Source organism: Biomphalaria glabrata, chromosome 2 (assembly GCF_947242115.1).
Source record: "Biomphalaria glabrata chromosome 2, xgBioGlab47.1, whole genome shotgun sequence".
NCBI lineage: Eukaryota > Metazoa > Mollusca > Gastropoda > Planorbidae > Biomphalaria > Biomphalaria glabrata.
Window position 1 is genome coordinate 53,607,017 of NC_074712.1, and position 21,333 is coordinate 53,628,349.

The 21,333-nt window shown below is 31.6% G+C and overlaps 1 protein-coding gene across 1 annotated transcript; it reads left to right on the forward strand.

The window, feature by feature from the left end:
• Positions 1 to 1,413: 1,413 nt before the first annotated feature.
• Positions 1,414 to 20,933, forward strand: LOC106069280 (synaptogyrin-2-like). Its single transcript, XM_056021423.1, has 4 exons — positions 1,414 to 1,581; positions 11,926 to 12,145; positions 15,236 to 15,381; positions 16,069 to 20,933. The coding sequence occupies exons 1-4, from the start codon at positions 1,474 to 1,476 to the stop codon at positions 16,261 to 16,263; spliced, it is 669 nt and encodes a 222-aa protein (XP_055877398.1). The 5' UTR covers positions 1,414 to 1,473; the 3' UTR covers positions 16,264 to 20,933.
• Positions 20,934 to 21,333: the final 400 nt, after the last annotated feature.

The window sequence follows — 21,333 nt, forward strand, 5'->3', positions numbered from 1 at the left end:
GCCTGGGTGGACCACTTCGGGGGCCGATTTTGAGTTTATTGTGTTTCCACACAAACTGTCTTTTGTAACCTTGTTTATCTAATGACACTTTTCCCATTGAGAATAGTTCTGCTGAAATTATCAATCAGGTAATTCTGGAAATGATATCTTCTCCGCTTCCAATATTTAGCATCCAGCTTGATGAATTCACAGACGTTGCAACTTGTTCAGAATTACTTGTTTACATGATTTTAAAGACGAGTTTCTATTTTACAAACAAAACACAGTGCGTTTTATAGTTAATAAAGTATAAGATTTCTTGGAAAAAAAACTGTGGTGTCTGCACAGATGGTGCTTCGAGTATGCTTGGATGTCGTTTTGATTTCAACGTCTGGTTCTGAATGAGTCACTAAAAGTCATCGAAACTCACTGTAGGATTCATGGTTATGTATTAGCAAAGAATACACTGCCACCAGCATTACACCAATAACGATGCAGCTGAATTTTTTTATTTTTTATTTTCAATGTTATTTATTCAATTCTGAATCAAGTGCTTGCTGACATCTCCAGTTCTATCTGACTTATTTTTGCGCCTTCTTCTTCCATTTCCAACAACATATCTTTGCGAATCATGTTTCTCCAGTTTGCTAGTTATCAATTCAGAAAGAGACTGAGTGATAGACTGATGCTGAAGATGACATTTGTTGTGATCTTGCAAACTCTGTCCCTAGAATTCATGAATTGGTGAAACAGAAACAATCTCAACATTCGTAATGACTTAGGCTTGTTTGCAAATACTGTTGCAAAAATACTTTTATAGCAATATAGTTTACTGTATCAACCACTGTAGGCTAACATTTTACATACGTAGTCATACATTTCAAATTGTCACTTAATTATACAACATGAATATAATAAACATGCAATAGAAAAGTCATAACAGTCATTTTTTTTTTAGTAATTTAAGAACAATTTTTAATACAATGATATAAAGCTTAAATACATCATAAATTTAAAATTTGATCATGATTTTATAACGTTAGCAAAATCACATTAAATTTATGGTCTACTTAGGCCTAATTTAAGGCCGAAACAAATTTTATGGTTGGGGGTCGCCGCCTAGTGGAGAATCGTATTAGGGGGTCGCCGACCTAAAAAGGTTGAGAACCGCTGCTATAATAGAGTTCTAGAGCTAGATCTACACCAAGTGATTCCAATCTAGATAATAGATCTAGTAATAATATATATATATATATAGATTCTAGGATAAAGCTGCAGCACAAATTGTGCATATTATTTAGATTTAAAATATTATAGATCTATTAAGTATTTTTGTATCTAGATCAACTGAGACTGACTCTTTTTTTTTGGTATATAAATGAATGTTTGTTTCAGTGCCAAGAGTTTTCATTTTTAGATCAGCTGCATAATTATGACGTTATCAATTCATATGATCTAGATCTCGGCTTTGCGCATTTGTTGTAAACTAGCAAAATGTCTACGGCTACTGGTGGAGCGTTTGGAGCAGGAAAAGCAGGGGCTCCATTTGATCCTCTTCAGTATATAAAAAGACCTCAAGTTATTCTTAGGGCAGTTAGCTCGGTAAGGCATGTAGTCTATTAGCAATTTTCGTCTTCTGAACACCATTTTTTATATAGCGAACACCCCTGAGTCACCGTCTAACAATTTGTTAATAAATGTAGGTATGTGACAAAATTGTTGAAATTTTTTTTTTTTTAATTTGGATAATAAATTATTAAAGATCTTGTTCTGAGCTTTCCAATGAGGTATAGAATGTTATTATGGGTCCAATAGATAAAAAAATACACACAATTTTGACGCGTTTTCACTTAACATTGAAGCAATGGGAAACCATGGCACAAGATTTTCTGAAAAAATGAACAAAAATGTGTACCATTTCGCTACTTTTTATCACATTGCTATAATCTATATATCAAAATAAAGCTTAGGGTGTGCTTAATAAATGTATTTATGTTTTTAATACAGTTTATTTATATATATTTTTTTTTTTTAATTTTAACCAACTCAATATGAGGTTCTCATTATTTATTTTTGTAATAAAATGTTCTTATCTTTCTATTTTAACAAAATGTTGATAACAGATAAGTGAAGCACTTATCCTGAGCTTTCCAATGATATATAGAATATTGCTATATGCCAAACGGTTAATTTTTTACAATTTTTTTTAACGCGTTTTCACTCAACACTAAGTGAGGTTTTCTTAAAATTGAACGAAAATGCGTGACACTTTGCTAATCTTTATCACACCACTAAGAACCATATACTGTTACCAACATAATGAACAAAATAAATCAAAGTGAATAAAATTATATTCATTTTCATAAAATTTAAATAATTTTTTTTTATATTTCAACATGGCATTATAATATTTTTTTTTATATTAAATGTTACTTGTCAAGATCCTTCCAATGATATTTAGATTATTGAAATAAATCTAACCATTCAGAAATGTAAAAATTCTGATGCAATTAAATTTAGGCCTAACAATGAAATCAATGAAGCATACCATCACTCATTTTTATAGCACATCTAAAAACAACACCAAGATAAAGATAAAACTTTAGATGTGATAAACAAATTTATCTTTAGATTCATGTATATTTTAAAAAAAATAAAAACTTAAAATCATTTTGTATAGAAAAAAAATTAATTACTTACATACATTTTTCTTGGAAATTGATAATATGATGTTAATTTTTAAGTATAGCATGGTAAGATGGCAAGGCATAAACGATTGCTGGATTTGTGCTGATAACGTAGAAGATGAATGCGATAACATAGAAATTAAGTTCGACCAACTGATGATGAAGCCCATGGTGGTTTATTTGTTAGTGACATAGGGACTCGACATGCAAATTAGTCAGTACTGAATGACGATAAAATGAATGGTGGCTTCTGTGTGTTAGTAGCATAGAAAAGCAGATATCATGCAAGTAAGCAGCATAAAATGATGATGAAGTCAATGGTGGTTTATTTGTTGATGCCGTAGTGACTCTGATGACATGCAAATTAGTCAGTACTGAATGACGATAAAATGAATGGTGGCTTCTGTGTGTTAGTAGCATAGAAAAGCAGATATCATGCAAGTAAGCAGCATAGAATGATGATGAAGTCAATGGTGGTTTATTTGTTGATGCCGTAGTGACTCTGATGACATGCAAGTTTGTGTGTACTGGATGACGATAAAGTAAATGGTGGCTTCTTTTTGTTACAAGCGTAGCAAAGCAGATATCATGCAAGTAAGCAGCACATAATGATGATGAAGTCAATGGTGGCTTATTTGTTGGTGCAGTAGTGACTCTGATGACATGCAAGTTATTATGTAATGGATGACGATGAAGTAAATGGTGCCGAAGGAACTCTGATTACATGCAAGTAGTTGAAGGACATCATGAAAGTATAAGGCACATGTGGGAATTTATGAAGGGTTAAATGTGTAATTTAATGAAGGGTTAATGATAAATGGATTGGAAAAAAAGTGTTGTTTTTTTATGATAGTTAAATGTTTGAGAGATAAAAGGTTAATAGGAAATATGATGATTTGTGTTTGAAAAAACTTAATATTGAATGGTACACATGAATATAAAAAGGAAAGTTTGCATATCTTTACAGTCACAAACTTGAAGTGAAGACAACTTTATAAAACTAATAATATTATTATTTATAAAAATTATTAAATATTTTAATTTTAAGTTATGGCTTTACATTACACATTATTTAAATTAATTGTTTATGAACCATCAATACAATTTTAAAATGAAACAGTATATAAAAAGTGATGATGTACCATGTATAGTAAAAATAGCTAAGAAAAATAGTTAATTGGCTTTATTAAATTTGATAATTATTTAATTAGATGATATAAAACAAAATAGTGTGTTAGAAAAAAAAGCGCAATGAAAAAAAATGTAAAGTACAAGTAGACAACAACTGGTGTTATTTCAGATCTACTGGGAGGACTAGAGAAACACTTATAAGGTAGCATTATTAATTTTAAACTTTGCAGTATTACATGTGATGCAATGGGAAAACAAATTTAAACAATATGTAGGTTTTATAATTTTAAAAATTATAGTTGCATGAAGAAAATGAATAATAATCAAATTATCAAAAAAAATCCCAACACAAATGTTTTGTTACAAATTTACAGAAATAGGGGATTTACTTTTCTGTTGAAAACAACAACAAAAAAAAATAAAAAATTAATGAACATTCTTCATAATTGGATAGTTTTATTTACATATTTTTTTTTATTAAGGTACTATTTTATTTTAAATATTTCAAAGCTTAAAAAAAAATAGTATAAAAGGATTAAGACTATGTTTACCTCTAGTTAATTTTATAATAGTATAGAATATGTTTAAAATTAATGACATAAACTTTACAGTTTGAAAATTTTATAAAAGTATTTATTTTAGTGAAATGTATTAGTCACTGATGATTAGCTAACAGATTTATTAGTGTGTTATATTAGTATGTGAATTGTTTTACCACCCAATTATAAAGAATCCCTGTTAGTCAGACAGAAGTGAAACTGGAACATTTTTGTCAATGGGTAGGGAAAAATCCTTGATGTTAACAAATACTATTCTACAGTAATGTCAAGTCTTTGAACAGTATGTCACAGGCAAGCTGATACTTGCTCATGTCATAGTCAACCCCTCTACTCTCATCCTCATCATCCAGCCAATATTTTACCAAATATACATCTTTCATTCCTTTTTTCAGTCCCTTTACCCTGCCACTATATAATACAGGGCCTGCACTGTACCAATAGTGACAGATCAACCTGTCAATAACATTTCCAGATAACAATTCCTGCACATCCATCCAAGTCTGTTCAGTCACGTTAGTAATCAGTTCCTTAATCTTGTCAATGTAATTGTCTTGTCTTAAAAGTTTTTCAATTTTCTTTCTTTCTTTCTGTTCTGTCTCCTGGTTTTTTTGCTCCGCCCTCAGAGCAATCTCCTTAGTCACCTCTGACGTCCTCACTCGATTAGCCTGCCTCCTACTGCGAGAGACACCAATGGCCCAAGTCACCCTTTCAGTCATATCTGAGACACTCAGAGAATCTAGATAGGCTACAGTTCTGTTCTTTAGGGAACGGATTCTAGAGGACATGTAGCACATCGTTGCATTTGGTGCTTTTTTCTTGGCTGCACTAAACATGCCAATCACCTCTTCAGAATCCATGTTATGTAGCCTAGCAGATTCTGTCTGGGTGCTCATCAGATCAGACACATTCATACTAAGATACCTTTTATACTGCCTATTGATAGTTTCTGCAATAGAAGACAGACTAGCTTTTATCATGTTTTCAACTTCCTTATCTTGAGGGCAGAGCAAAAGAACCTCCAGTATGGGATCATTAACATCAAGGATTTCACCAAAGAAGTCTAGGTTTCTTGTAAAAATACTAAAGGGATTACTAAGGCATTGATCTATTTGGGCTAGAACTTCTTTAATGACTGTGACAGCCCCAAGATGAGAAACAGCTTGCGCACCAGGCGCAATGTAAAATTTTTTCATCCAAGGGCTTGTCAGCAGTTTCCCTACCATACCCATAACAAAAAGTTGTTTCTTCCCAGTTTCACTATTGAGGTCACTGTGCAGGCAACTTATCAGCGATCCAGAGGAAAGGGCAGGGGATTTTAAAAATGATAATATTTGGTCATAATGAAGGACCAATATTCCACAAGTATGGAAAAACACATGCAAACGATTTCCCCTATACCGTGGAATAAGGCCCTTCGGTAAATTTTCATTAAGTAGAAAGGAAATAAAATTTTTGGGGTCACCCTTTCCATCTCGATACCTGAGTTTGTCTATTTGTAAGACAATGTTGCCTGCTATGCAGTCACTCCCAATAAGGCTGCTCCTTTCTGTCTGCAGGGACTTAAGTGCCAACCTGCAGCCTTTTGAAATACTATCAAGTGGGTGCAGGTGGCAATTAAGTTCATTTAAGGTTTTACCCCATAATGCATTTAATTTAACTATGGAAGCATGATTCACTGATGCCCGGTCTGACATAGTGTTGGAAATATTTTTGATAATTTCATTATGACAAGTGGAAAACTCTATCTTATGAAAATCTGAGTAAGCATATGCTAAATTTTTTATTGATTCAATTAAGTGTTTTTCATAGTCCTCAGCCCTCCCACCACTCAACTGATCTAAAGCTATAACAAAAGTATCAGTTGGAGTGGTGAGATGTACTGAATTGACAAGTACACCCTCTTGGGTTGTGGAATCAAACCCAAGAGTTAGATGTGGTGTTTTCATGGCAACTTCAGCGGCTTGTAGGTCTGAAATAACACCAAGTTCTCTTACAAAGTTGTCTACTGATGTTCTGTGAGGGACGCAATCAAGAAGAACACCCAATCTCTGTGATAAACTACTAACTATAGGGGAGATGGAAGAGGTTGGGGCCTGGTATAAAAGACAATTAAAAAACATTAACCTTGTCATAACATCATATGTTTTATTATTTTTTTTAAGGGACCTAGCTTTATTTTCTTTTAGTTCTTTAAGTTCATCTTCAAGAAGTAGTTTATCACTTTGAAGAGATGTTATGATAGCGTCCTTCACAGCCAATTCTTTATTAAATGATGATTTCATTTTCTTTAATATCTCTTGATGCTTTTTTGTTTGCCAAATACATTTTTTACATTTTAAAAAACGTTTGCCAGAATCAATTTCATATTTGTGCAATTTTTTTAACAAGTGACTAATCCTCTCATTTTTTCGGTGAACAGACCGTCTAAGATTTTTAATAAGGTTAGGCTGAGAGTTAATTTGAGATTTTAATAAACATATTTTTTTCCTATATTTATTCTTGTCTTCACTTCTTGCCTGGGACACAAAAAAAAGTCGTCTTTTTAAATGTCTTCTACGAGGGGTTAATTCATCATTGCTTCTTAAATTTGATGAAACAGGATTTATTTCAGTTGGTTGTATAGCTTTTGTTGGAGTTAAATCAGAGTTAGGAGCAGTTGTGCTAGGTAACTGGTAAAATATTTGATAGCAAATGTTTTGAATTTCTGACAAATATTTTGTTACATTACTTTTATACTTTGCAATGGTGCATTCAGTTAAATAATGAACTTTTGAAATTAAACATGGATTAAATGGGAATCCAAAAGTTGAAGCAACAATTTCTGCTGTGGATGTTTGGGAGGACTGATTTTGCATATAAATTAGGAGGACATGTCCTTTTAAGCATAGTTTATTATTGTCATCTGGTGAAAGTTCAGAATAATTAAAATTTTCATAAAGGAATTTGTACAAAATAGTGTCTTCAACATTTGTACAGGATGAAAGCTTTCTTTTTCTTTGTCTTGGCATGATATCAGATAAAAGAATGTGTGTGCGTAAGTGAATAATCCAATGGAAAATCTTAAATAATTCTTGAGTAATATTTGATAGTAGATTGTATTGTAGATCAAGTAATTAGATAAACATTGAAGTAGATATTCTATTGTAGACCTAGACAATCTAGTAATTAGATAAATTAGATAAACATTGAATTAGAATATATTTTTAATAGTAATTATATAAAATGTAAGTAGCCTAGATTCATCATAGAATTAAATAAAGGACTACATAGCAATGGTCTGGGCACTCTGGGCTGCATGATGATCATGATGTTCTGTCAAATCAGCATTTTAATCATACTCATAAAGCATGAGTATGATAATAATGATAGCAATCAGCATGATTAGCAGCTTTAATTTCATGAGATTGAAATACCCCATCTCATTAAACTTAAACCAAAAAAAAAAAAGCTATCTAGATCTATTTTTCTATAAATATAGACTATAGACATATAGTAGAGTCATGATCTAATTATAAATATGAATGTTAATCAAGCTAACAAAATAAATCAATCAAACTGATCTAAATCTAATGTATGTACATCTAGTTTTATGTAGTCTAGATATAGTCACTAGTATAGAATTCTGCATCCAGTAACTTATTAATACATAAATACTAGATGTAGATCTATACAGTGTACACACACTATTAGTTAATACAGTAGTTGAGTAGTCGTGTTATAGACTATAGTCAGAGTAGATATACTTGATAAACTAGAGTTTACTACTAGATTCTAGTAACTTATAGCTAGAGGTAGAGTCAGTAGAGTAGACTGTGCTGGAATATACTTATAGTAACTAAGTAGATCTATAATATAGTCAGTGTCTTAGTAAACTTAGTACTAGTAATTGACTAGATCTATATTTTATATTAATAATAATATTATATATAGATCTAGATCTAGAATCTAACTAAATGTTGTCTAACACTCAGAGTCTAACTATAAAACTACTAAAAGTCTAAGTCAAGTCAGGCACTGAAACTTTCAGTGAAGGACAAGGAGTTTAATGATGTTAATGAATTATATCTAGATAATTAGATCAAGTATTATCAAGAATAATCAAGATCATTTAAATAAAGATCTAGATCTAAAATTCAGATATAGATCTAGAATCTAGATATACAGTTTCAAGAATTGCTCAGTTTTCCTTCGATGTAGATCTAGAATGTCTAGATCTAGACTATAATAATAATAAATGTTTACACTTGACTACAGACAAAATAGTCTAAAAATACTACATTGCTGTCACGTGACAGTAATGATAAATTGATTTTTTTTCGCCTTTTAACATGTATCATGCTTAACCAAAATGCTATTAGAGAAGTCATCTAGCTCTCTATAGAAAACAGAATAACTAAAATTGGTAGAAGAATGCACGTTTTACATGAATAAATTAAAAACTCCATCAAAAAAATGTTTTTTGGATCTAGTCTATTGCCAAAACTGAAGGACCTCGAGGTCTGATCCATTCCCGCCATTTTTAAAACAAGTCACATTTGTTGCCTCACAAGAATTTAGACAAAAATCGCTTCGATTATCATATTACAATGAAATTTGCTCAACTTACGGCCATTTAAATTATCTTCAAGAATAACCAAACTTTTTCAACGTATAAACAACCTGAAGCACGAAATAGATCTAGAAAATAACGAACTTTTTACGAAAGTCCGGCCAAATAAAAATTAACACTTTTTTTTTTTTTTTATTTATTTTTTTTTTTTAAATTTTTGTAAAAAAAATATTCACAAATAAAAAAAAAATTCTAAGGTGCTTCATATATTGACTGGTTCTTCATTCTTTGCTTTAAATCAATAGCACCCATAATTAAATAAATATAAAAATGAAAAATGGCGGCGCCACTTTTCCGGCGAGTTGAAAACTATCAACATCCGGGAATTTCGCATAGCTAATAAATGTGCTTTATTTTATTTTGATGATAATGATACTTTTGATAGCTATGATAAAACTAGTCTACTATTGTTTTTAATCATGTTCCATTTCTTTATAGTTCAGAGTTCAGACACATTTGGTTTCCTTTAGTAGCCTTTACTCTGAAAAACAAGTGTTTTACACTTGTTCAAAGAGCACTGGTATGAGTACTATGACAATGCCATTTTTTTTTCTAGGACAGAAGGAGGGTAGGTCGGGTTAAGGAGATTTTAAAAGAAAATTTAAGTATCAGCTAAACATGACCCATCTAAAAGGCTTCTAAATAGGCCTAAAAACACACACGTCATAGCCTTTGTCTTTGTGTAAATATGGGATGTTCCATAAAAATGGCATAATATTGGTTTGTCACAATCAATGACATTAAGTAACGAACACGTTATCACTATCAATGACACTAATGAACGCTATTTTAATGTTGAAAATGTATATCAAAGGGGTGTAACTCAAGGCCGGGAAATGAACATTTGTTTAAATTTATTTTGTATAACATTTTGTTAGTTAATTTTCATTTTGTCTTAAAAAAGATGTTAAACCAAGTGTGATGTGAATGAGTAAAAAGAAAGGGAATATCGCTAAACATAGTCATGTCATCTAGTGCTAATGAGGGGCAGAGTTGGACACAATATGTATGAAAAAAAAAATGTTTTTATAAGTGGCCCAATCCTGCTCTCCCTCTCTTTTATTCTGTCTCTCCTTGGCACCCTAAATCAACACAGTGCCAGAGAACAAAACCATTGCGGGAGGGACAATTATTGATCAATCAGGTACCAAATTAGGTCACAATCACTGAGTGGAGTGAGAGGGCTAAATGCACAGGGTCACACGGTTAATTTTTTTTTTTGTGGGGGGGGGGGTCAGCTAGATTTAGGTAGGTCACAGTATATGGCCCTTTGTGAAGTTGATGGTTTAGCAAAGAAGGGAGCAATTAAGAGTGAGAAAAGTAACACTAATCTGTCGGTCTTGAAAATTGAAGAGATATTATTTTTAAATACAATAATATGAAGTGTTTGTTAGTGTACTGAAAAACGTTCATAAATTACAAAGTGGGAAATGGTGTTTTGTTAAAGTTAGTGCTGTCCTCGTTGACCTGACCCTTTTCAACATCATATTTTATTGTAACTATGCATAGCGTAACAATATATCTAATTTTATTGACACATGGATAACGAGTTTAAAGATGTTTCCAGTTTTTTCCTAGGACTAAACATTACATAGCTATAAATATTCAAACATAAAAATTGTGGCGGCAGCGCTTAACTTGTTCGGAATATGAATATTACCATAGATCTAATTCTAGTAGATCTAGAATAGATATAGATAAATACACTTTTTATGTATAGATCTTTATAAACACTCAAAAGATGTTGTATTTTTATGGTGACATTTAAAGAATTGTAAACTTTATTGATCATTGCCCCATGAATTCTCAATAGATATAGTAGAAGATAGCAAAGTTAAATGTGATAAATGACTGAAAGTGTTTCCCTTTCAACCCTGAAGCCATATATTTGCAGTTCTTGCTCAGCTGATGTATTCATGTGTATGAGTTCTAAAATGGACACTTTAATACCAGTGCTAAGTAGAACTACTGTCTTGCATAGGAATACAAACCCAATTTGGTAGAAATTAGAAAAAATGGAGTGTGCGCCACACTATCATATTTCTGCCATAATTATCAAAATAAAGATGCAGCGATAAAAATACGGTAAAGGTTACATTATGGGAGACAAAAGTGGGGTTTCAATATGGCAGCTTAATATCTCTCTTAATATATAGAGAGACACTGTGTCTGAGCGGTAAAGCGCTTGGCTTACGAATTGGGGGTCCCAAGTTCAAATCCTGGTAAAGACAGATTTTTTAATTTCATGATCTTTGGGTGCCTCTGAGTTCATCCAGTTACCTGACATTAGTTGAGGAAAAGTGAAGGCAGTTGGTCGTTGTGCTGGCCACACTATACCCTCATTAACCGTAGGCCACAAAAAAAAGATGACCTTTACATCATCTGCCCTATAGACCACAAGGTCAGAAAGGGAAACTACTATGTATATATATCTAGATCTATTTAAAGCTTTGTATCTCTATGGCAGTTTGGGTATTTAAAATTGAGGTCAACTGGTGTTGGAGTATTAACAATTCAAGGACATTCACACACATGGTTACTGCATAAAATTTTTTGAGAAATAAAACAATATAATCTTCAATTCTTTCTTTTAAGTCATTTTCCTTTGACACTAGATTAAATGACAATTAATTTGTTGTCACTTTTGTGCAGCTCCCTATTGACCTTATCTATTTATAATTGATGTACACTAATGTCATCAGTCTCATCCTCTCCCTTCCTCATTGTTTTCCCTTATTGGGACCTCCGCTACACCATTTTTAGTTTATTGACTGTTTCACCTACTCATCCCCTCATTATTCGTACCACTCTTGTCTAGCATTGCTAAATGATTAAATAGGCTAGCTGATTATTTGTAACTTTACATGTACCTGCTAATATGGTTAAATGATAAGTATTTTTTGTGTTAGTCCTATGTTTTGAATTGTAATATAACATACTAATTACTATGTATCCACAGTTATTTGCAATTATTGTTTTTGGCTGCATCTCTTCAAAAGCTTGGTATGCCCATGCCTGTATAATGAACAGAGATGATAATGCTTGTGGATATGGTACTGGGATTGGTGTTCTAGCATTTCTCATTTGTATTGGATTTCTAATAGTGGATGCTTTCTTTGAGAATTTGAGTAGTGTGCAGCACAGAAAATATGCAGTCCTTGCAGACCTAGGCATTTCTGGTAATAAATATTAATAGTAATTAATGAGCATTTTGATTAATAATATTAAAATACATTGATAATTATAAAGCTCCTTTGTTTCGAAAGCCTAGATCAAGAATGGGTAACCTTATTCTGTCAAGGGCAGCAAAAAAAATTTTTTAAGTAAGGAGCAGGGTTGAAGGCGCTTATATGTTTATATATATATAATATGTACTTAAAACTTAGAAAAATTTGATAGCTAACAATGTATAATATCTTTAATTCATGTCTACTGTATTATACACATATATACATTTCATTATTTTACACTCAACCATTGAGCAATTACAACAAGAGTTAGCAATTTCTTAAAACTAATTTTGCTTAAAAATTATATATTTTTGTTATTCTTTTACATCACATTTACCGAAAATGTACTTACTTACTTACTTACTTAATCCTGTGTACTCCCAGGGGAGCATAGGGCCGCAACCACAACTCTCCACCGAACTTGGTTCTGAGCAGCTTTCTTATCTGCTCCCATGTCATTCCAGTACCCTCAGCTTCACTGATGACTGATCTCTTCCAGGTTTGCTTGGGTCTGCCCACTTTCCTCTTTCTTTGTGGGTTCCAGCCAAAAATGTACAGTTGTACTTAATGTGAGGCTTTTAACTTTTTGCACTCATACATAATCTTCCTGAATTGTGAAACTAGCTTTAAACTGCTTGTTATCCTCATTACTGCTTTCAAATTGCAGTCAGTCAGCATCAACCTTTTCTTATGCCTATTTTCCAACAAGAAATTGCTTGTTCACAGGTGTATGTCGACTCAAATAAATTGAAAGTTTAGCAGTAAAGGTTTTTAAATGTGGAAATGCAACTTCCAGCAATGACCCAATATCTAACTCACTATAGTAACACAACCTTACACGTTCTGGACTCGTCTGTCCTAACTAAGACCAATGACGACAATGCCACCTATCTTTCATTATTCACAACCAATCGCTAACCTCTTCTACTTTGTCACCATAAAAACACTCGCACACACACTCCATAACAATCAGAAAGACTATTTGGCTGTTTGGTGTACCTGTACTTGGGTAGTTTACTAGTGTGATAACTGCTAGTTCAAAGGGTTGCCTTTCTGCTCTGTGGCTGTTTTAGGCCTATCTGATAAGGCAGCTTTCTTTCTCATTCACTTTTCTAAGGCTACTTCATTCCTTTCGCTGTCAGTGAGGTTTGTACCTCACACACAGATTGATAATTAATATTGTTTAAAAAACATGATAATAAAGTTTTAAAGGTTCCTACCTCAGACAGATTGATAATGAATATTGTTATAAATATAATAATAAAGTTTTAGATGTTCTTACCTAACACAGATTGATAAGTAATGTTTAAATACAAGAAAATAAAGTTTTATAGGTTCGTACGTCACACACAGATTGATAATTAATATTGTTTAAATACATGATAATGTAACAAAGTTTTTCATAATTTCAAATGTGTATATATATATATTTTCTTAATAATAAGACATTTTTAGAATTTAAAAAAAATGTAATTCTCTTAAACCTATCTAAAAGGGAATATTCTTAATTGTCAGGAATATTTGTCAGTTAGAAAAAGTAGAGATAAATGTCCATTAGTGAAGTAATGAGGGATGTACTAGTAAAATTTGTTAAAAGGGTTAACTCTAACAATAGGTTGAAAAAAGATAACTGTTATTACAATCCCTACTATAAGCTTGCATTCTCTTTATGGGTTCTAAAATAAAAAGCTGTAACTGAGTGGAAAGGTATTTCAAAAACAGCTCTAATGTATTTCTTAGAATATTAGTTAATGTGTATCTTATGGAAAAAATTAGCTACCTAATTAATGACACAGTGAAAACTTTGGTTTGACTGTCATAATCTTAAAATTAAATTTGGCTTTTTTATTTTTAACAAAGCTTCAACAGGAATTACAGCTCTCTACTCAAATGTTTTTTTGTATCCAATAAAGAGTTGGATAAATAAATACAAACTTGAAGATTTTGTACTCTGTCTTATGTCAAAGTTCAAGTCCACATCATCATCATCATCTTTCCTTTGCGTTCCTCATGAAACATAGGGCTTCAGTAAAAACATGCCACTCTCCATGGTGCTAGTTTTTTTATTGGCTTCCCAGCTCTTTCTTGTCTTCTCGGCTTCATCTAGTACACTGCCTCGCCACATTCTTTTTGGTCTTCCTCTACGTCTTGTGCCCTGGGGGTTCCACTCTAAGGCCTGTCTAGCTTTGTTGTTGGTATCTTTTCTAGCAGTGTGACCAATCCATCCCCACTTTCTATTTAAGATCTGCACCTCTGTATTTTTCTGTCCACTCATCTCCCACAGTTTGGTGTTTTTCTATTTTGTCATACCAGTGTATTTTTAGGATATTTCTCAGGCATCTGTTGATGAAGTTCTGTACTTTTTTTGTTGTTGCTTCAGTTGTTTTCCTTGTTTCAGAACCATACAGTAGGACCTAACATTAGAGTTAAAGATTCTTATTTTAGTCTTGTTTGAGATGTGGGGAGATTTCTGGTTGGTTTTAGGTGTGTGAATTTCTGACGCGCTTGATTTATACGACGTTTAAACATTTAATGTCTTCATCTATTCCAACGGATACACTGACTACACTCCCAAGGTATATATAAAACTATCTACTTGGTCATGTCCACATACCCTTCTAAAATTATGAGCTTGACTGTTGATAGAACATGACAAAGATCACTGGAAGAATTATTGCAATAATGAAGCATTACTAGAAATAGTTTTTTACGGCTCCCTTGAGTTGTCACAACTTTAATGGGTGCCTGACATTAGTTGGAATGCAAAGATTGCGGTTGTTATCTGTCAGCCTTAGAAACAAATACCTTTACATCATCTGCCTTATAAATCACATGTTCTGAAAGTGGTACTATTTTTTTTTACTTACAAGACATAGTTAAGAAATTATAGGAATTGATTTTAGAAATTTTTTATGTATAAATATATTATTTGTTAGTTTACCAAACTGTATCATTGTTGTGAACATTTCTTTTCTTTAGAGCTAAAATTTTAAGAAAAAAATTTAAGTAACTTCAATTGCAACATTCTCTTTTTTCTAGGTCTCTGGACATTTTTGTGGTTTGTCGGCTTCTGCTATTTAACTGATGCTTGGCGTAAAACTGATAAAGGATCAATGGAAGCTACTCATGGAAAAGACAATGTTCAAGCCGCAATCGCTTTCTCATTCTTTTCCATTTTCACATGGGTAGGTTTTTATAATTTAATGTTATGACACTTATTACAACTTTATTAAATTGTTTTTTTATTCTTTCCATTTAATCTATAACTCCTACAGAGGTCCTTCGAGTGAATGCATGTGGTAGCATGTTTTGTTTTGAAGTTCAATTAAATAATACATTTCATTTTCACGCCACTTTGTGGACAATCTCTGAGAAGTGGAGGGTGAGGGTATTACTGATGTTTGTAGTTAAAGTTATTGATCCTAAAAATTCCCAAATTTCTGAAAAATCAATTTCTGAATTGTTCAAATACTTGAAGTCTCTTAGATTTGTGTACAAGAGGGGTAGATTAAATAGGGGAAAGAGACTGCCATCTGATCGCCTTACGACCATAGTCTGCTGGAGATGTTTAAGTGAAGAAAGAACAGAAATTCCTCTGTCTGAAATAAAACAATTGAATTCCTCAAATAGAAGGGATTGAACACACACTATTAACACACAAAAGAACTTATTTCCTGTTTATGCATCTCTTGAAACCTTGGTGCATACATCATGTGGCAATATTAATTAGAGGTGAATTTTGTGTTGCTATGGAAAAGTATTACTAACCCTCTAGATATTGATTTTTTTTTCATTCTTTCTGTTCAATGTTGTAGTTACATTGAACTTGTTTTTAAAAGTGTTATTAATAATGCAATACTGATTTTATTTAGGGTGCTATCACTTTCTTTGCTGTCCGTCGTTACCGCATGGGCGCTCAGGAAGCTTTTGCATCTGGTTATGATCAGGATCCAAATGCCTCCTCCCCGTACAGCTCTTTTCCAGGAAGTGACACTGGGGATCCTTATCAACAACCTCCATTCAGTCAACAGAAAGAAGTTCCAGACTATCAGCAACCTACATATTGATTCTAGTCATCTTCTTAACCGTTCTTTAACTGTTTGTAGAAGTGAGTTTGAATGAAAGCTAATGCAGAAATGATGTTTGTAGGTATTAGCTATGTATGTAGCCTGTACAGTCTGGTGTTCATTTGTGTTAGATTGTTAGTGATTAGATGTTTCTTGATTGTGAAATTCAAAGTTATATAGTTATAGCATTAATGTTGTTTTAAGAAGAATAAATTCTTTTTTTTTCTCTGCCTCCAAAGTTTTTTAAAACTTGTTTTTTTAGCAATCTATTATACTATTATAAATCCTAGTAGACGATTGTTCTATGTCTGTTCAAAACATCACACAAACCTAACATAATAGTGTTTATCAGACTGACAGTCATTTAAATGTTTCTTTATTAAAAGGGTGTGTATATAGAGGAATGTCTTTATTGAAGAGTGAAGTAGGCGTATACCTGTTGATGTTAATCAAACTTCTTTGTCATGGTATTTATGCTGAATAGTTGAATGTATATAGTTTCTGTATGTTCTCTAGTGTTATCTACATGGTGAACACCATTAGCATTGTCACTTTGTTTTGGCTAATATCTGCAAAGAAACAAAAATCCATCTTTAATAGTACTGGTACCAGACTTTTGAAATTGTACACAACTGTTTTGTTTTTAAGATCTTCAGGTTTGTATATTTTGCTGATTTTGTTTATGTACATAGAATGTATTGGCACAGTGATCATTTTATGTAAAATATTTTGAATTTTCTTTTGCTTTGTTGCTAAATACAGGTGGTATTTTGATTTTGTCTAGAATATTTATTTGTTTAAGCTTATTCTTTTCATTTCACTAATTGATTTGCTTTAAATATTCCTTAAGCATTTCTTTTTTTTTTTTTTTTTGGCAAGATAACAGGGAGTGTCATAAGACAAAATTCATTTCAAATATGTTTTGTTTTTACTTAAGTAGCATTCATTTTCATTTTTAATGCAAAATAATGTATTGCAACATGGCATATTTTTTCATTTTCAATCCAATTTTCAAATATAACAAGTAGAAATCAATTAGCATATATTACAGTAAACTTAACTCATTAAAGCCCAAATTCTGTTTAACTGAAGTTGTAGTAAATACATTGGAGTAGCAGCTGTTGCCTAGTTAGCTAGGAATCTCATAATTTTCTTTGAAATTTTAACATCTTTCACATTTCTTTATAGAATGTCATAATATTTAAACTACTTGTTCTTTAACCAATTCTGAAAATTCCCTTTTTATTTCATAATAAATAAGTAAATAAAAGAATGACGGTGGCAAATATAAAAAGTTAATTTTTGTTAAAAATATTGAATGAAATTTAGCTGCCAAAAAATAATTTTTAAAACCTATCAAATAGTTCTTTTTTGACATGGGTTGTCTTCCTTGCTCCCATTGCATGCTCAGTGAATTATAGTTATATATCTTAGGTGGACATTTGGGGGAAGGGGGTTTTTGGTAGGAAGTGGTTTACATGCTACTTTAAGTGCTCACCAAACACAAGTCAGCTAGGGCCAAATGTGGAAATACATTTCTCTATTCTACATTTGAATTGAAATTCCTTCAGTTAGGTAGCCAAGTAGTTTGTACTCTTAGGTAATGAATATATCAGGTAATGGTCATCCTAACTTAACCATCTTATAAATAAATTAGCATTAAATTTATGATTAAACACCACAAAAATATTTTATTTTGCATTGCTCCATTTCTTTTATGTATTATTATAAAAAGGAGGGTTGTTGGGAATGAATTCTTAAAACAATTTGTCGCATAATTTAATAAATAGGCTTTTTCCTTGTAATAGTTTCTATTACTTTTATTTTGTACTTGAGATCTGAACATATGATTTCAATGCTCAACATTTTATTCAATAATAATATATATTTTAATAAAAAATTTTATGAAATAATAAGATTCTTGTTGCCGTAATTCTATGCCATTGAATATCTGCTGAAATAAGCACTATTGTTTTGAATAGGAAACTTTGGGAATTACAGCCTAGATCATCTAAATTTATATATGCATATGATTACAATTTAAGTAATGTATCAACCATACGTTTGTTAAGTTATTAATGTCTGTACAAATAAGTCTTAATAACATTTTACAATTCGTAAATGTTTTCGTTTGGAAAATCTCTACTGTAATTGAAAAAAAAAGTCATGGAATGTCATTTTGTAAGAATGTTGTCAACTTAGTTTTAAAAAGCTGACAAGCTACTGAAAACAAATGTCTATCACATGGAAATCTAGATGTTAGAACTACTTGAATACTTTGATGGTTATGAAGAGATATTGCTTGATAGTTTTACTTTTTCTAAGACCAAGTGTTCCAATGTGATACACAGCTATATGAGCATCCACAGGAATGCTATAAAGAAGTGTGCAATAACTTGATATTACCCAACAAGAGATACACATACATATGAACTCTTGTGTCTATTTTAATTTAGACAAACACTAAACTTACTTTATTTTGTGCTAGAAAGTAAGTTTTTCAAACAATAGCTTTTTTTTTTTTTTAAGTAGTAGCTTTTGTATTTCAGCTGTTTGACTGAGTTTTGCTGAACATATATTCATGTGCTTTAATATTATTTGCATTTCTGTGATTTAGTTTATTAATTACACAGATAATTGGTTGTGCATATTGTTTTTATTCATTTGCTAAAACTAATTTTAAGCTTTATTTAAGCTTTACATTTTTTATTTTCTTTTGCGTTTTCACTTTTTCCATATAAAAGCCAAAAAAAAAAAAAAAAAGAACAGTGACAGATCTCGATCTTGTAAAATAGATTCAAAAAGACAACTTTACTTCTAGTTTTTAACAATTTCAGCAACTAAGGAGAAAATTTTGTTGAATGTAGAGTTTGAAAGTTAAAATAATACACATTTTTAAAACTAATTTCTACTAGTCTGTGTTTCCTTTTATTTTCCTCTTATTGGTACTAGAAACTAATTCTATCTTGTCCTTATAAAGATTTTTCTGTGTGAATACTATAGATCTGATTTTCAGCCTATTAGATTGCTTGTATTTGTTACAACTGACTTTCTGGTGTGTTTGTATAGTTGTGTTAATGTATTCCAGATATTTTTGTTCCAAACATTGTAGATAGATATGCATTTGATTCCATCAATGACATTTTGTGTTACATTCCACTGCATGATTGTGTTTAGTCAACTAATGATCTTCTTTTCTAAAAACTCACTTTTTAATTTTATGTATTCAATTATTGTTTTAAACAAATAAATAATAAAAACACTACCTACAGAAAAAATAAATGATAAAAACAACACCTACAGTATCATAAATTATAACAAAAGAAAGTTTTATATATATATATATATATGTGTGTCAAACTCAAGAACGAAAAACATCACAAAATCTACTGTGTAGCTTAACTTGTAGCATTTAACTTAATCTTTATTTACTGTGATGAATCAAATGGTAGAACCAGTAAATATTGGCCCAATATAGTCTTCATGGTTCCTATGTAACATGAACTATATATCAAATAACTTAGCTGAAAGTTAAATTACAATTTTTGTAACCGAAGAAAATGTTATCATTTTTTCTCTTGTATAAACAATTGTAAATAAATGGTATAATCCGTGATCAAATTTAAAGTAAATTTAAAAAAAAAAAAATTGGATTATGGTTCTGAAGTGACATAACTCATTTTTAGCAACAAAAAAAAACAAAGTTAGGTGTACTGTAATACAGTATCAAATGTGTTGAATATAAATAACAATTTCTTAAAGTGAAAATGGTTTCAATGTAAAACTTTTTTTAGGTGTTTGCTATAATGTAGAGTAAAAAAAAAATATCAACCTATTTAATAAAGATGTGTGTTTGATTTATGAGCTGTTCTGTTATATTTAGAAGTCAAGTTAAAAAGAAAAGCAGGTTCAGCTATTGTTTATGATAGTGGTACTGAGAATTAGAGCAGTACTGGTACTTCACAATATAAAGATGATCACCATTGGATCAATCTCAGGACCCTCTGTTTGGTAACAGATATAAGAAAGTGGGGTGGGGGTATTTTAAAGTCTATAGACTATGCAGAATATACAAGCATAGTAAGGCACTAGATTATGATTTTAAAATAGAATCAGTTGACGATATAATCAGAAAAGCAAGACAATGATTTGTTTGGTTTCCTCCCTTTTTTTGTGTAAGATTAACTTTTGTGATCATCTTTTTACAAGATGCCATTTTGATGTGATTTCTAATAGTGTCCTTTACATAAACCAATGGGTGAACTAAGTCTACTTTGAACACTTTGTTTTATTTGTGCTTATGTAGTAGGTGTAACTCAAGTATTGGGCTCCTAGTGTTATATAGTTAACCTTGAATGCCCATCTTGACTGTAATAGTTGTACATTGACATTCACCTTCATGTGTAGCTTGTAGACTTTCACTGCTGTTCATGTAGACCTAATAAACCTGCTCTGTCAACTTGATTGTTTAGGTGTCTGGTATAGAATAAAAGCAACTTGTCATAGCTGGACTCTTCCTTCATATTGATATCATCATATGACTTATGTTAATATATTTTTTAATTACCTTTTCACAAATCTGAGCACTTGAAGTCTTATTGCTGTTGTGGTCATTTTCAATCTGTTATGGTAGTTAACATACATTAAATTGGTCATTTTAGACAAACTTCTCTCTTTTGTCCTTGTTATTGTTTTGAATGTGATCTGTACCAGTACCTTATTCTACGAATGGGGGTTAGTAATTATTTGATTCACAAATAGGTCAACAACTTGCCTTGATATATCCCAGATAATGTTGCATTATCTTTAGGGTATCACACAACTAGCATTACAAAATTGCATATGAATTAACAGCATTGGTGCCGCCTCTTTCCTCTGGCACCAAGACATTCAATCAAAATAATGAGTGATTCAAAAAGAATATGCCCAAACCATTGCCCTATATTAAAAGCAAACGCTACCTAGCTGGACACAAGTGTTGTATAGATCTATAGCATTGGTGCCCAAAATACGGACCACATCCTGCCCGTGACGTGGTTCCATCCTGTCCATCAAAACATCGGCACAAAG

Bases quoted from the DNA above. Each gene is read 5' to 3' on its own strand.
- LOC106069280 (XM_056021423.1), top strand. From the start codon at position 1,474: ATGTCTACGGCTACTGGTGGAGCGTTTGGAGCAGGAAAAGCAGGGGCT. The intron at 1,582-11,925 runs GTAAGGCATGTA...ATGTATCCACAG, and splicing joins TTCTTAGGGCAGTTAGCTCG to TTATTTGCAATTATTGTTTT. The intron at 12,146-15,235 runs GTAATAAATATT...TCTTTTTTCTAG, and splicing joins TGCAGACCTAGGCATTTCTG to GTCTCTGGACATTTTTGTGG.